The 14,403-nt window shown below is 36.9% G+C and overlaps 1 protein-coding gene across 4 annotated transcripts in view; it reads right to left on the minus strand.

Annotated features, from left to right (window-relative positions):
- The window catches only part of CDK14 (cyclin dependent kinase 14), a 595,554-nt gene that overhangs the window by 187,073 nt on the left and 394,078 nt on the right, over positions 1 to 14,403 (minus strand). For all 4 annotated transcript variants that reach the window (XM_061198583.1, XM_061198580.1, XM_061198584.1 and 1 more), the window contains one exon: positions 9,923 to 10,016. In XM_061198583.1, coding sequence (XP_061054566.1) covers positions 9,923 to 10,016 — 94 coding nt within the window. The remainder of the gene's footprint in view (positions 1 to 9,922; positions 10,017 to 14,403) is intronic.

A 14,403-nucleotide genomic window follows, 5' to 3' on the forward strand; every position in this document is an offset into this window, starting at 1 on the left:
GGCACTGTCTCTTCCACCCATCCACTCTTGCCTCCCAATACCTTGATCTGTCAAATATGCTTTCTTATATCTTTGGTGCCCTTTACCTTCCAAACATCCTGGCCTTCACTATTTAAAAAAATATTTATGACACATTATAAAATTTATAAATCTTGACTTAAAAAATACCCTTAAGGTGACATCTAATCCTATTTACTCAGCCAATTCTCAAACAGATTGTCTGTACTCAATGTTTTCATTTTTTCACTGCGCACTTACTCTTTAAACCCATTGTAACCTGACTTTAAATATCCAACCCTACTGGAACTATTCCCTCAGAAGTTACCACCTGTGGCCTTTTTTCAGCACCATCCTCCACTGACTTCACTGTACTATTTGGTGCAGTTGATAAAGCTTTCCTTTTTTGAAACTCTTCTACTTTTGACTTTAAAAAAAAGTGTTCTCTGGCTCTCCTTGAATTCTAGATATTCTTTTTCTGTTCTCTCCTCCAAAGCACTGTCTACTGTCCAAATCAGAAACATTTCCCACCTTCTTGTGTCTACATCAACATTTCTGATGAACTAAATCAGGAAGCCCAAATCTCTTGCTCCAGCATAATTCCAACTTGCAACATGCACACAGGTGTACTTCAAACTCTCTTATTGATTTGCTCAATCTGATGTTTGAATATTAACCTATATAGGAATTTAATGCTTTACACAAAGCAAGGACTTCTCATATAAGAAAATGCTTTCTATAAAGGAGGTCAAAGTAATAAGAGTATTAGAAATCTCCTTGATGCAGTGGGAAGAACGATCCTTAATTTGACAAATTCAGGCCTGAGAACTCTGATTTTAACACTCTTATCATTAAGCACAAACAGGTTGCTATTCTCTCCACATAAATGCTCTGAGCCCTATATCTGCATGTCTTGTGCCTTGACTAACTTCACTCAATGCACAAGTATCAGGATCCTCGAGAGAGACTTCCCCAGGACGCCATATGTAAAGTGGCATTCCTCATGCAACACTCATGAGACACATTATACATTTATTTGCTCATTGTCTATCTTCCCTCACAGGAATATAGGTTCCACAAGAGCAGGGACTTTGTTTTGTGCAATGCTGTCTCCCCAGAACATGGAAGAGTATTGAGCCCATAGTAACCACATAATAAATATTTGCTGAAAAATGAATAACAACGAGAAAGTGAATGATTTAATGAAAATCTTCTCATTTTCCATTTATAGATAGTTTGTAACACTATAAAGTAAATGTAAGAATCCTCAAGGTAAAAAAATATTTTTTTCACCACGTGACCCTATTCAAATCTGTAGGTAACAGCCGGCTAATCTTCAAATAAATGTTTCTTTGTAAAAAGTAATGTGATTACCTATTCTGTAGTGAAATATCCCTCTGTCTTTGTTTTCTTCTCACGACAAATGACCTTACTGAAGTTTGCTACAAAAATTTCGATAGCTTATTGGCACAGAACTTTCTTTATTAGAATACATATCTAATGTCTCCATATATGAATCGCTCAATTTTTATTTCTCTAACATCTTCATTTTCACTGGCTCTGCATCATTTTTCTTCCTCACGGACGTCTGATTTTCATAGAACACTTGACCTGGGAAGACCTTAAGATGGCGTTAGTCCAGGGGTTTCCAACCTTTCTTTCAGCAGCGAGATCTATCTCACATACAAAATCTTGATGAAAGCAGAGCCAGGAGTGGAGGGGTCGGAGCTGGCCTCCCTTGAGGCTACACTCACCTTGACTCCAGCACCCCTGAGACACTGACGAGAATCATAAGTCTCCTTTGAAAACCATGGATAATCTAAATTTCCCTAATTAAACCCAGATGCATGTTCCGTGTCGACCCTTCCATTTCTCCAGAAGGAAACCCTTCTCATCCTCTGGGCTAAAAGCATTAGCTGCAAAAGTACAGGATGTGTGCCACATACTATACAGGCAGCGGAGGCACACGCTGAGGGAGCACAGAAAGGAAGGGCATTGGCCTCAAAATTCCTCACCCACCAGCTAACCAGACCTGAGCTGATCCATAACCTCCCTCGAGGGAGTGATTATTTTTCTCTTTTTTTATCCTCACTTCTCTGCTGCCTGCCCTTACCTTGACCTTTGTGTAATTGTCCTGATTCTCTCCTGGTTTAGCTCCCCACCCCCATCCCACCCCCACAAACCATGAGCATCCCTAAAGCCTAGGCAGTGCTCCTCTGGTCCTCCTCCACTTTCTCATTATTTAAGAACCAGTACAGTTTAGGTCCCAACATTGTCTGGTTTGGGTCAACAATCCCTTGATCCTCATTTTTCTCCTAATTCTGTTCAGTAAGAGTTGTGTACTGGATGTCTCCACCTGGGGTCACCTGCTATCATATAAAGTCCAGTCCCTGAGCTCTCTTCTTCCTCTCCCTCCACTGGCACTCCTTTTCTTTCTTACTTTCTGTTGTTTTTTTTTTGATAATTATGCCATCACTTCCATTAATCTTTTTTTTAATTTTATTTTTTAATTAATTTTATGGCTTCATTGCTGTGCACAGGCTTTCTCTAGTTGCCGTGAGCGGGGGCTACTCTTCATTGCAGAGCACGGGCTTCTCATTGCAGTGGCTTCTCTTGTTGCAGAGCATGGGCTCTAGGCACACGGGCTCAGTAGTTGTGTCTCGTGGGCTCTAGAGCACAGGCTCAGTAGTTGTGTCTCGTGGGCTCTAGAGCGCAGGCTCAGTAGTTGTGGCACACAGGCTCAGTAGTTGTGGCTCGTGGGCCCTAGAGCACAGGCTCAGTAGTCGTGGCTCGGGGGCTCTAGAGTGCAGGCTCAGTAGTTGTGGCACACGGGCTTAGTTGCTCCGCGGCATGTGGGATCTTCCCGGACCAGGGATCAAATCCATGTCCCCTGCACTGGCAGGCGGATTCTCAACCACTGCACCACCAGGGAAGTTCCAGTGGCACTCCTTTTCAATGTCCCCATTATTTTCCATGACTTCATGGAGCACTTAGTTCCCCAAGCTTGAAACTCTGAAGTTATTTTTGACTCCTTTCTCTTCCAAATCATTTATGTACAAGGTGTATTACAACAGTTTTGCAACAATATCCTCCTGACCTGACTGTCTGGAAGCTGTTCTAATGTAGCACAGCTAACAGTACATTTGAGGTGAGCAGGGACCATGTCTGTTGATTTTCCACTGCCTGTAGGCACAGAGCCTGGTACGGAATAGATGCCTAAAAATTCTTGTTGAAAGTATAACTGAATGGGATAAAATTTACTGTAGCATAAAAACCGTAAGCAAATTACCTAGTACTGTAATAGGGCAATGTGTTAGTACATTTGGGAACATTAATAAGATATTATAGCATAATTAAAATAATATTTTCAAGCATATATTAATGGCTTGGAAATTGCTCCCTATTAAATGTGAAAATAAAGAGAAGCTGAATACAAAACCCATAAATCTATTATTAACCCAATGGTGAAAATCTAGAAAAGAAAATACAAAAATATTTAACACTAGTTATCTCTAAATGGTGGTTTTAATTTCTTTTCATACGGCTTTAAAATTTTTCTAGCTGCCTTATTTTTTATAAGCTTAAGACTCTGAAAAAGATTTGCCACCATGGAAATAACCAGGACTATTGATGAGACTTGAAAGAAATGTGTACAAGTTAAAAGAGGCATTTATTTCAGGGTGGGTGGTATTATAATCCATCTCCCCGACTTTGTTTTTCTAAAATCAGCTTTAAAAAACATTGCTTAATATTTTCAGTATCCTTCACTCCAACATGTATTGCTTAGTTCTCTCCTTCTGTCAGCCTTTATATAGTTGAGTTTATCATTATATCATATTACATTAATTTTGCTGAAATGCCATTTTAACCTTATTATTCTTTTGTTAAAAATTGTACTGTCTCCTTATTACTTATAGATGAAATAAAATTAAAAGTCCTCAATCTATCAAAGTCCAAACTTCAACATCCAATCTCACCTTCCACGCATACAGGACAGACTCCTACTGTGCCTACTCCACTCCTGGACCGTTGTCTGATGTTCCCCATATCCCTTACTCCACTTCAAATCTTATACTTCCTTCCATGCTTAACAAAAATGTTCTTAGAAATTTCCTTTGAACACCCACAGCCCTTATGCATAATCCTGTAATATGCAATTTTAGAATTAAAAAAGGTTAGCGCTGCAAGACACTATTGAAATCATTTAGTTCAATTCCTCCCTTTACAGATGCAGAAACTACAATCCAATTAGAAAAGGTGGCTTGTTCAGGGAAAAAAAACCAATCTAGGATTAGAATTCAATATTGAACTCTCAGAGTTTAGTATTTTAACTAATACAGGATCTACTACATTACTGGATCTCCCATCTGCTGATCAATTGCTCAGCAATTTTTCATGACTCCATTCCTAATGGTATGTCTTGCCTGCCTATCTTGATTGCCCTCATTTGCTCCAGGGCAGATACCCTGGCACAGAATTCCTTCCCATCTCCATTGTACCTAGTGTTGCAGAGGGAGTGCTGAAGAAGTATGGTGGACATCACCTCAAGCAACCCAATGATGGAAGTGAAGACACAAAACTGTGACAGCAATATTCCATCTTAACAATGTGGCTGCTACATCCAATTGGATGGCAATGACCATCAAAGGAGGCAGTGTCAACTTTCTTTTACATTCTATATGGCCGTTCTAGCCAATCATGAAACCTCAGGGTTATGGTTCCCATTAAGATCCTGGAAAGAGAGCCAGGATGGGGAAACAAGGACTGGAACTGGGTCTACAGGTTACGTCTCTGCAGTCAGTTCAATTGTAAAACACACAGGCTTAAGGAAGGATCTGACTCAAAAGCCAGGCTGAGTAGATTTCAAAGTTGCCAGAGGCACTTTTCACACACACACAAATACACACACACACACTCTCTTTTAAATTCTGAATGATATATACACTGAAGAGAAACATTCTAACAACTGTACCAATCAAATAATGTACAATATGTTAACAAGTAACTGGTGGATGAAACTCCATTGCAAACCAGAAGACCAGGAGACAGGGAAAAGTGAGCCTCTTGGGGTTAATCAACATTCAAAGGCAGGGAGAACTAGAACAGGCCCCCAGAACACAATCATGCCAGCCCCTCTGTCGTGGCTGCTGTACTCTGGGGCCATGAGCCATACAAACCCAGAAGCATCTGCCAAAGGTTTCAGACAGCTGTGCAAGCGCTCTCTGCCATTTGTCCAGCTGTTGTGAAGTGGCAGAAGAATGTCCCCAGGGTTCCATCAAGTAGAGTTCTTTTTCAATTCAGAACAATATGATTAGAATATGAATTTTCTTATTAGTTCTGATTTTGTCACTCTGAATATATATATTTACCTGGGTGAATACATCTACTGCTTATTTTCGCAGCTAACAAAGGTGAATAGAAAACATCATGACATTAAAAAATGAGTAATGTTGAAGAAATGATATTAACCACTCTTTTACTGTAATAGCAGAGTTACTGCTTAGAGAAGTAGGTGCCCGTTCACCTGGCAATTCAAAATGTCTTGAATATAATTTGTCAAAATTCTATCACTTTCCTTCCTTTCTTGTATATGAGCATCACAATTTCAAGGAAAATTATTTAATGGTGAAATCTCAGACTGCAGTATAGCCACCTCACCTTACATAGATCAACACAGTTACTATGTTGTGGAAGTGAATGCCCTGGACTTAAGAATGTGAACTGCTCCTTCCCACCAAACGAAGGAAAAAGAAAAAATAAGAAAAAGAAAACCTTCAGAAGAAAAATATAAAGGCTCTAGTGACTGATCTTTGTTGCTTTTCACATAAAGACTCAGTGTGTGGGAGTTAGTTATATTAGTTATCTTGGGTAACAAGCTTGAATTCTGTGCTTCAAAGTTATTAACCAACCACCTTTCTATATACAGTTCACAGGCAAATGAATGGACTTAATCCCTGTATTAAAACACAAAACAAAATGAACAATTCCATGTTTCGCGACTTTTCAAAGTTGATTATCTCCTTGGCAATGCTTTATGAGAGGCCAGATACACAACTGCTACTTTAGAAAAGAGTCTCTGGCAGTTTACATGAGAAGCCCGTGAAAGTGGATTTAATCACATTTAAAAGTCATTCCTCTTCAGACCAGACATAAAAGGTCACCAAGAAAAAGCATTTTTTCCCAGTGATTCAACCACATTGGGTTAGTAAAATTTCTTCTTCCAATGATCACACAACTCCTGAGAGAGTCTGCTTGTTTAATGTGTCATATGGCTAACATTTGCAAATTTAAACAATTCAGGGGAGGAAATAAAATATTTAAGATGATAACATTTACTGTCAAAAGAAGTTTGCAGATTTCTCTCTTTTTTTTTTTTGGTCATATCTAATTCTTCAGGGTAAAACATAACATTATTTAATTCTAAAGCAGCAATTTTATATAGATGAGGATCTTTATCTCCTAATTACCAAAGGACTTGGTAATTTTTTACTTGTAAAAATTTTACTTGTAAAAATCATTACACGTGTAAAAAAAACTACAGTAAATGAAGGAGTTATTACCATAAATCATGATGCTTATCTGCATTTAAGGGTCTCTGTGGTCTAATAAGAGCAAACAGTAGCTTGGTGTATCAATATTCCCATAGAAAATTTACAATGATGTATTTCTTTGATTTATTAAAAGCCTAGTCATGGCTCAAAGGTCTCTGAATACCCATAAAATTAGGAAATAATTGCCATAAAATTAAGAAATAATAACAAAATCTCCATACAAGAAGCAATTCAACAAGATAGTACCTACTGGAAATGACTTACATTATAAAAATAATATCGAAAATTAAAACTTTGACTAAGCTATATCAATAAACTATGTTTTCATGAAACAAAATTTTTGGTACGACTGCTATAGAATATACCTCATTTATATAACCATTTCTTTTTCTTTTAAATTTACCCTGAAATAATGTGTATGTAGGGACATTTCTTTCTATATAATTTCCCTTTGAAGTTTTCTGATTTCAAATATAGTAAATTAATGATTTTAGCATAAAAAATAGGTAATTTGACAAGGTTATGTAAGTATTGTTCAATAGCTATCAGGGAGTGAATAGTTAAGTGGAATCTAAAGTTTAGGAAATTATTATCAGAATATAATTAAGTGGTATTATTATTATTATTATATTTGAGCTTTAAATAAATTAAAAAGCTAAATATTTAAAGATATGTTTTGGCATAAAGATCTATATGATGCAAAGTATAGCCCATTAAAATTCCCTCTCCTGTCATGTTTTTCACAATATGTGAACAAGTTTATTGTATTTTGGGGAAAATAACTGTGGAAAGTTACTTAAAATAGCTGAATGAAAATAAAGGCTTGATTAGAAAAAAGGAAAAGAGAAATATGTCTATGTTAAATTTATGCTAAGGGCCATGAAATATGAATAAAGAGATATTATTTTTTCTTGGCTGGGAAAGCTCATTTTATATCATTTCTTTGTAATATAATCTATAGGCTCAATACAATCTCAATGAAATCAGTAAGTGACTTTCTTGACAACAGAGAGAAGGAAGTGTTTCATGAGTTTAGATGGAGGGAATGAAGTGTAAGAATGGTCAATAGACTTATGAAAATTAAACTGTATTCAATTCAGGACTTTCAATTCTAATAATTTTTCTTAACTAATAGGATAACTGTGCAAAGAATATTTCTGACAGCGCTTTATAATAGTTAAAAACTATAAACAAGCCATCAGTATCAGGCAAATACTTAAGCAAATAATTCTCATCCATACGATGAAATACTCATCACTAAGAATGATGATAAGTTTCTGGATTTATTTTCCAATGAAAGGTGTTAACTACCTATTGTTAAGTGAAAAAAGAAAGTTACAAAATAGTATACAAGATACAATTTAATTTTTTTAGCATGTGTAGAAATGGAAGATATATACCAAAATACTAAACATAATTTTCTCTGGGTAGTAGGACAAAGGGGTTTTTCAATTTTTACACTTTTTGACATTGTGGGAATTTTCCATTATAAGCCTGCATTATTATAATCATAAGACATTATTTTAACACTCTGTGTGGGAATTTATGGATGATAATAATAATTAAGTAAAACTGAAAGGAAGTGGATACAGACAGCCTCTGGGAGAAGACACCAATAAGATAAGACTTTGAAGAAAGTTTCTATAATATTAGGGACTCTGCTGTTTGTCCACCCACTGTGAATACACAGGGATGCCTGGGGTATAGGATACTGCATGGAGGAATCACGTGTGCTTTGATTTTCTAGTTTTCATTTTCCTTTTCTTATCATTTAATGCTGACATCAAGGTGAACACAGCAGTGATGGAGTCTCAATTCATATCACTATACCCTCCTGTGGTCCTTATACTTAATATGAAAGCTACATTTTAAGGGTGTACTTGCATAATCCAATAAGTGCATGTCTTCACAAGGTCCATTCTAAAATGTGCCCCAGTGATTTCACATGGGAGATTTATTTTTAAAAAGTATGATAATGTGGTTAACTGCTACAATGTATATAGTCTGACTCCTTTTAACAAAAAAAATTAATTTGTCTAGCTCTTATTCCATGTTTTAAATAATAAGTTTATATGAATATTAGCTAATGTGGAAGTTCCACTGAATGAAAATATCTGGTATAAAAATGATTTGATTAAAATAATAACAACACATCTATTGGGTATTTATTATGTGTCAGGCATAGTTCTAAAAGCACTTTATGTAATTAAGTTAATTATTCCTCAAAACAATCTATGAGGTAGGTGTTATCATTATCCCTTATTTTACCCACAGGAAAACTAAGGTTCAGAGAACTAAGTCCCTTGCCCAAAGTGACAGAGCAGGTGACAAACCCAGCTCATCTGGCTACAGAACAAATTTTATTTTTATTTTTCACAGATTTACAAAAATTTTTAAATTAAAAATTTTAGAATAGTTTTAGATTTATAGAAAAGTTGTGAAGAGTAGTACAGAGAGTTCCTATATACTCCTCACCAGTTTCCCTGACTGATGAAATCTTACATTACAGCGAACCTCCATCAAACCTAAGGAGCACACACTGCTATGCTGATATTAACTAAACTGCACACTTCATTTGTATTTAACTAATTTTTCCCTAATGTTCTTCTTCTGTCTCAGGATTCCATGGAGGATACCACATTACATTACGCTGTCATGTCTCCCTAGCCTCCTCTGGGCTGTGACAGTTTTTCAGACTTTCCCTGTTTTTCATGACCTTGACAGTTTTGAAAAGTACTAGTCAGGTATTTTGTAAATGTCCCTCAGTTTGGGTTTGTGTGATGTGGCTTTCCAGATTAGGCTGGGGTTATGGTTTTCGGAGGAAGACTACAGAGGGGAAGTGCCGTTCTCAATACATTATACAAAGGGTACATACTACCAATGTGACTTATCTTTGATGATCTTAACCTTGAAGACCGGGCTGAGGTACCATTTGCCTGGTTTCTCCATTTTGAAGTTACTATCCTCCCTTCCCGTCTTTCCATGCTCTACTTTTTAGAAAAAAAGTTACCAATCAAAGCCCACATTTAAGTGGGTAGGAGTGGGAGGGAATAAGATACACCTACTTGAAGGGGGGATATCTATATAAATTATTTGGAATTTTTGTCAGAGCCTTCGTTTTTAACCCACTCTTCTATATTGCCTCTGACATCCTATCCTTTCTTACCATTTTGGCATATTATTCATGTGCAGCAGTTTAAAAACACAATTCTTCACTAATTTCCTGCTTTTGCAAAGATCCAAAAGTATGTTAGAATTAAATGTGACAACCAACAAATTTGTTTGAAATTATTTTCCACTACCACTGTAGGATTTGTCACTGAGGGATGCATTCAAGACCAATTTTTTTCAGAAGTATTCTGTAAAGAACTTACCAGAAATATTCGTTCAAGTTGATCCTGAATGTCTTTCATTCCTGGAAAAGCAGCAACTCCTTGGATCATTTCAACAAAGATGCAGCCGACTCCCCTAAAGAGAGAAGAAAGAATTGTTACTAAAACATCAATATACTCTGCTAAGAATACTAAATCTGGAATTAGAACATCTAATTAGAACATCTAAATCTGCAATTAGAACATCTACTCCTACAAAGGAGAAATAATGAATAAATAATATTCTAAATAAGTATAAAGGGCTGTGTCACATGTACCTAGATCCCTTAACTTTCCTTTCCCTTCTCTGTCTACTGCCCAGAAAGGACTCCAAGTAGATGCAACTACATAGGCTCAGAAAACGGTGCAAACCAATAAAATATAAGCCTCACTGACTACCTCACTCACAGGATATGGCCAAGAAACTCCTTAGCTTGATATAGAAAGCCTCCACAGTCTGGTTCTAACATCCTTTTCCAACTCTATTTCACAAATTCACAATGTATTATCCGCTATAGCTGTCCAGGGCTCAAAGCTCTCTTTGCATCAAAATCATTTGGGGAACTTTTAAAAAATGCAGATGATCTGAACACAAACCCCAGAGACTCTGTTTCAGTCAGTTAGAGGCAACGCATTGACTCGGGCTGCTCAGGTGATTTAGGGCAGCTACACTGAGGATCTCTGAGCCAGACTGATCTGTCCACAGGCCAAGCATAAACCTATACAACTTGGCTCAAGTTACTCTAATACCTAGAACTCCCTTTTTCTTCATTTGTTTGCTCTTGACATGTAAATCCAACCCAACCTATATAATCTAATTCAAATGTAATCTCTTCTACGAAGCCTTCCATGAACATTCTGCCAGACAGGACAGATCCCTTTATGAGTTTATTTGTTAAGGTCTTATTCATTATCAGTCATCTACTATGGTCAAATTCTTCTGCCAGGCTCACAGTTCCTATCTGGTAAGGCAGTCGAGCATATCAGGAGACCTTGCCTCTCAGACCACAGAACCCAACAGGAACACCGAATCCACAGTACAGGCAGAGAGCCAATCAGATACTTCTACTGAAAGTTTGGAGATAAAGTCACCTGGGAACAGGATGGAAAGAAACTAGCATATGTTGATGAAATAAGTCACATTAAAGGCAGAGAACTTGCAAGAATGGCCACCTTCCTGCAGATGAAGTTTCCTGAATTGACCTGGTTCCCACCTTCTTAAGGCCTGGATGTTCAGATCAACCAGTGTTTTTGCTAGATCTCTCTAACTTCTAGCAATTCTCTAGGATTTTTTTTTTTAATGGCTCTACCTTTAATGGGTTTATGTTTCCTAAAAGTATACTAATAAAATCATAAACATATTGGGACACTTCTTCAATTGCTGCACTCGTATTCAATTTAGAGTGAGCAGTCCCTTGTGTATTTATTTCAGATCCTCTAGAGGTTAAAGACAATGCCTTACTTCTCTATACCTGCCCCAGTTGTATGTAAACAATACTTTGAATTAAAGAAGTAATCCATTAGCAGAAATCTCTTCTCTATTACACAACATAATTTTTATGCAAATTAAACACCAATAGTATATACAGTGAAAATGACTGAAAACAAATCGTACTTTATATCATAAAAAAATTCCATTTAATAATAAAGAATTAATTTCAAAATCAGTATTCTAGGCAGATGAGTTTTTATTATTTATTTTAACATCTTTACTGGAGTATAATTGCTTTACAAAGTTGTGTTAGTTTCTCCTGTATAACAAAGTGAATCAGCTATAAATATACATATATCCCGATATACCCTCCCTCTTGGGTCTCCCTCCCACCCTCCCTATCCCACCCATCCAGGTGGTCACAAAGCACTGAGCTGATCTCCTTGTGCTATGCGGCCGCTTCCCACTAGTTATCTATTTTACACTTGGCAGTGTATAAATGTCCATGCCACTCTCTCACTTCGTCCCAGCTTACCCTTCCCCCTACCCGTGTCCTCAAGTCCGTTCTCTATGTCTGCGTCGTTATTCCTGTCCTGCCCCTAGGTTCTTCAGAACCATTTTTTTTTCTTAGATTCCATATATATGTGTTAGCATATGGTATTTGCTTTTCTCTTTCTGACTTACTTCATTCTGTATGACAGTCTCTAGGTCCATCCACCTCACAAATAACTCAATTTCATTTCTTTTTATGGCTGAGTAATATTCCATAGTATATATGGGCCACATTTTCTTTATCCATTCATCTGCCGATGGCCACTTAGGTTGCTTCCATGTCCTGGCTATTGTAAATAGAGCTGCAATGAACATTGTGGTACATGACTCTTTTTGAAATATGGTTTTCTCAGGGTATATGCCCAGTAGTGGGATTGCTGGGTCATATGGTAGTTCTATTTTTAGTTTTTTAAGGAACCTCCATACTGTTCTCCATAGTGGCTGTATCAATTTACATTCCCACCAACAGTGCAAGAGGGCTCCTTCTTCTCCACACCCTCTCCAGCATTGTTTGTAGATTTTTTGAAGTTGGCCATTCTGACCAGTGTGAGGTGATATCTCATTGTAGTTTTGATTTGCATTTCTCTAATGATTAGTGATGTTGAGCATCTTTTCATGTGTTTGTTGGCAATCTGAGTATCTTCTTTGGAGAAATGTCCATTTAGGTCTTCTGCCCATTTTTGGATTGGGTTGTTTGATTTTTTGATATTGAGCTGTATGAGCTGCTTGTAAATTTTGGAGATTAATCCTTTGACAGTTGCTTCGCTTGCAAATATTTTCTCCTATTCTGAGGGTTGTCTTTTCGTCTTGTTTATGGTTTCTCTTGCTGTGCAAAAGCTTTTAAGTTTCACATGGTCCCATTTGTTTATTTTAATTCCATTTCTCTAGAAGGTGGGTCGAAAAGGATCTTGTTGTGATTTATGTCAGAGAGTGTTCTGCGTATGTTTTCCTCTAAGAGTTTTAGAGTGTCTGGCCTTACATTTAGTTCTTTAATCCATTTTGAGTTTATTTTTGTGTATGGTGTTAGGGAGTGTTCTAATTTCATTCTTTTACATGTAGCTGTCCAGTTTTCCCAGCACCACTTATTGAAGAGGCTGTCTTTTCTCCCGTGTATACTCTTGCCTCCTTTATCAAAGATAAGGTGACCATATGTGCATCGGTTTATCTCTGGGCTTTGTATCCTGTTCCATTGATCTATATTTCTGTTTTTGTGCCAGTACCATACTGTCTTGATTACTGTAGCTCTGTAGTATAGTCTGAAGTCAGGGAGTCTGATTCTTCCAGCTCCGTTTTTCTTTCTCAAGACTGCTTTGGCTATTTGGTGTATTTTGTATTTCCATACAAATTGTGCAATTTTTGTTCTAGTTCTGTGAAAAATGCCATTGGTAGTTAGATAGGGATTGCATTGAATCTGTAGATTGCTTTGGGAAGTAGAATCATTTTTACAATGTTGATTCTTCCAATCCAAGAACATGGTATATTTCTCCATCTGTTTGTATCATCTTTAATTTCTTTCATCAGAGTCTTATAGTTTTCCACATATAGGTCTTTGTCTCCTTAGGTAGGTTTATTCCTAGGTATTTTTTTGTTGTTGTTGCAATGGTAAATGGGAGTGTTTCCTTAATTACTCCTTTCAGATTTTTCATCATTAGTGTATAAGAGCTTTCTGTGCATTAATTTCGTATCCTGCTACTTTACCAAATTCATTGATTAGCTCTAGTAGTTTTCTGGTGGCATCTTTAGGATTCTCTATATATAGTACCATGTCATCTGCAAACAGTGACAGTTTTAATTCTTTTCTGATTTGGATTCCATTTATTTCTTTTTCTTCTCTGATTGCTGTGGCTAAAACTTCCAAAACTATGTTGAATAATAGTGGTGAGAGTAGGCATCCTTGTCTTGTTCCTGAACTTAGAGGAAATGGCTTCAGTTTTTCACCTTTGAGAACGATGTTGGCTGTGGGTTTTTCATATATGGCCTTTATTATGTTGAGGTAAGTTCCCTCTATGCCTACTTTCTGGAGAGTTTTTATCATAAACGGGTATTGAATTTTGTCAAAAGCTTTTTCTGCATCTATTGATATTATCACATGGTTTTTATTCTTCAGTTTGTTAATATGATGTATCACATTGATTGATTTGCATATATTGAAGAATCCTTGCATTCCTGCGATAAACCCACTTCATCGTGGTGTATGATCCTTTTAATGTGCTGTTGGATTCTGTTTCCTAGTATTTTGTTGAGGATTTTTGCATCTATGTTCATCAGTGATATTGGTCTGTAGTTTTTTTTGTGACATCTCTGCTTTTGGTATCAGGGTGATGGTGGCCTCGTAGAATGAGTTTGGGAGTGTCCCTCCCTCTGCTATATTTTGGAAGAGTTTGAGAAGGATAGCTGTTAGCTCTTCTCTAAATGTTTGATAGAATTCGCTGTGAAGCCATCTAGTCCTGGGCTTTTGTTTGTTGGAAGATTTTTAATCACAGTCTCAATTTCAGTTCTT

The sequence above is a fragment of the Eubalaena glacialis genome, chromosome 8 (genome assembly GCF_028564815.1).
Source record: "Eubalaena glacialis isolate mEubGla1 chromosome 8, mEubGla1.1.hap2.+ XY, whole genome shotgun sequence".
Classification (NCBI taxonomy): Eukaryota; Metazoa; Chordata; class Mammalia; order Artiodactyla; family Balaenidae; genus Eubalaena; species Eubalaena glacialis.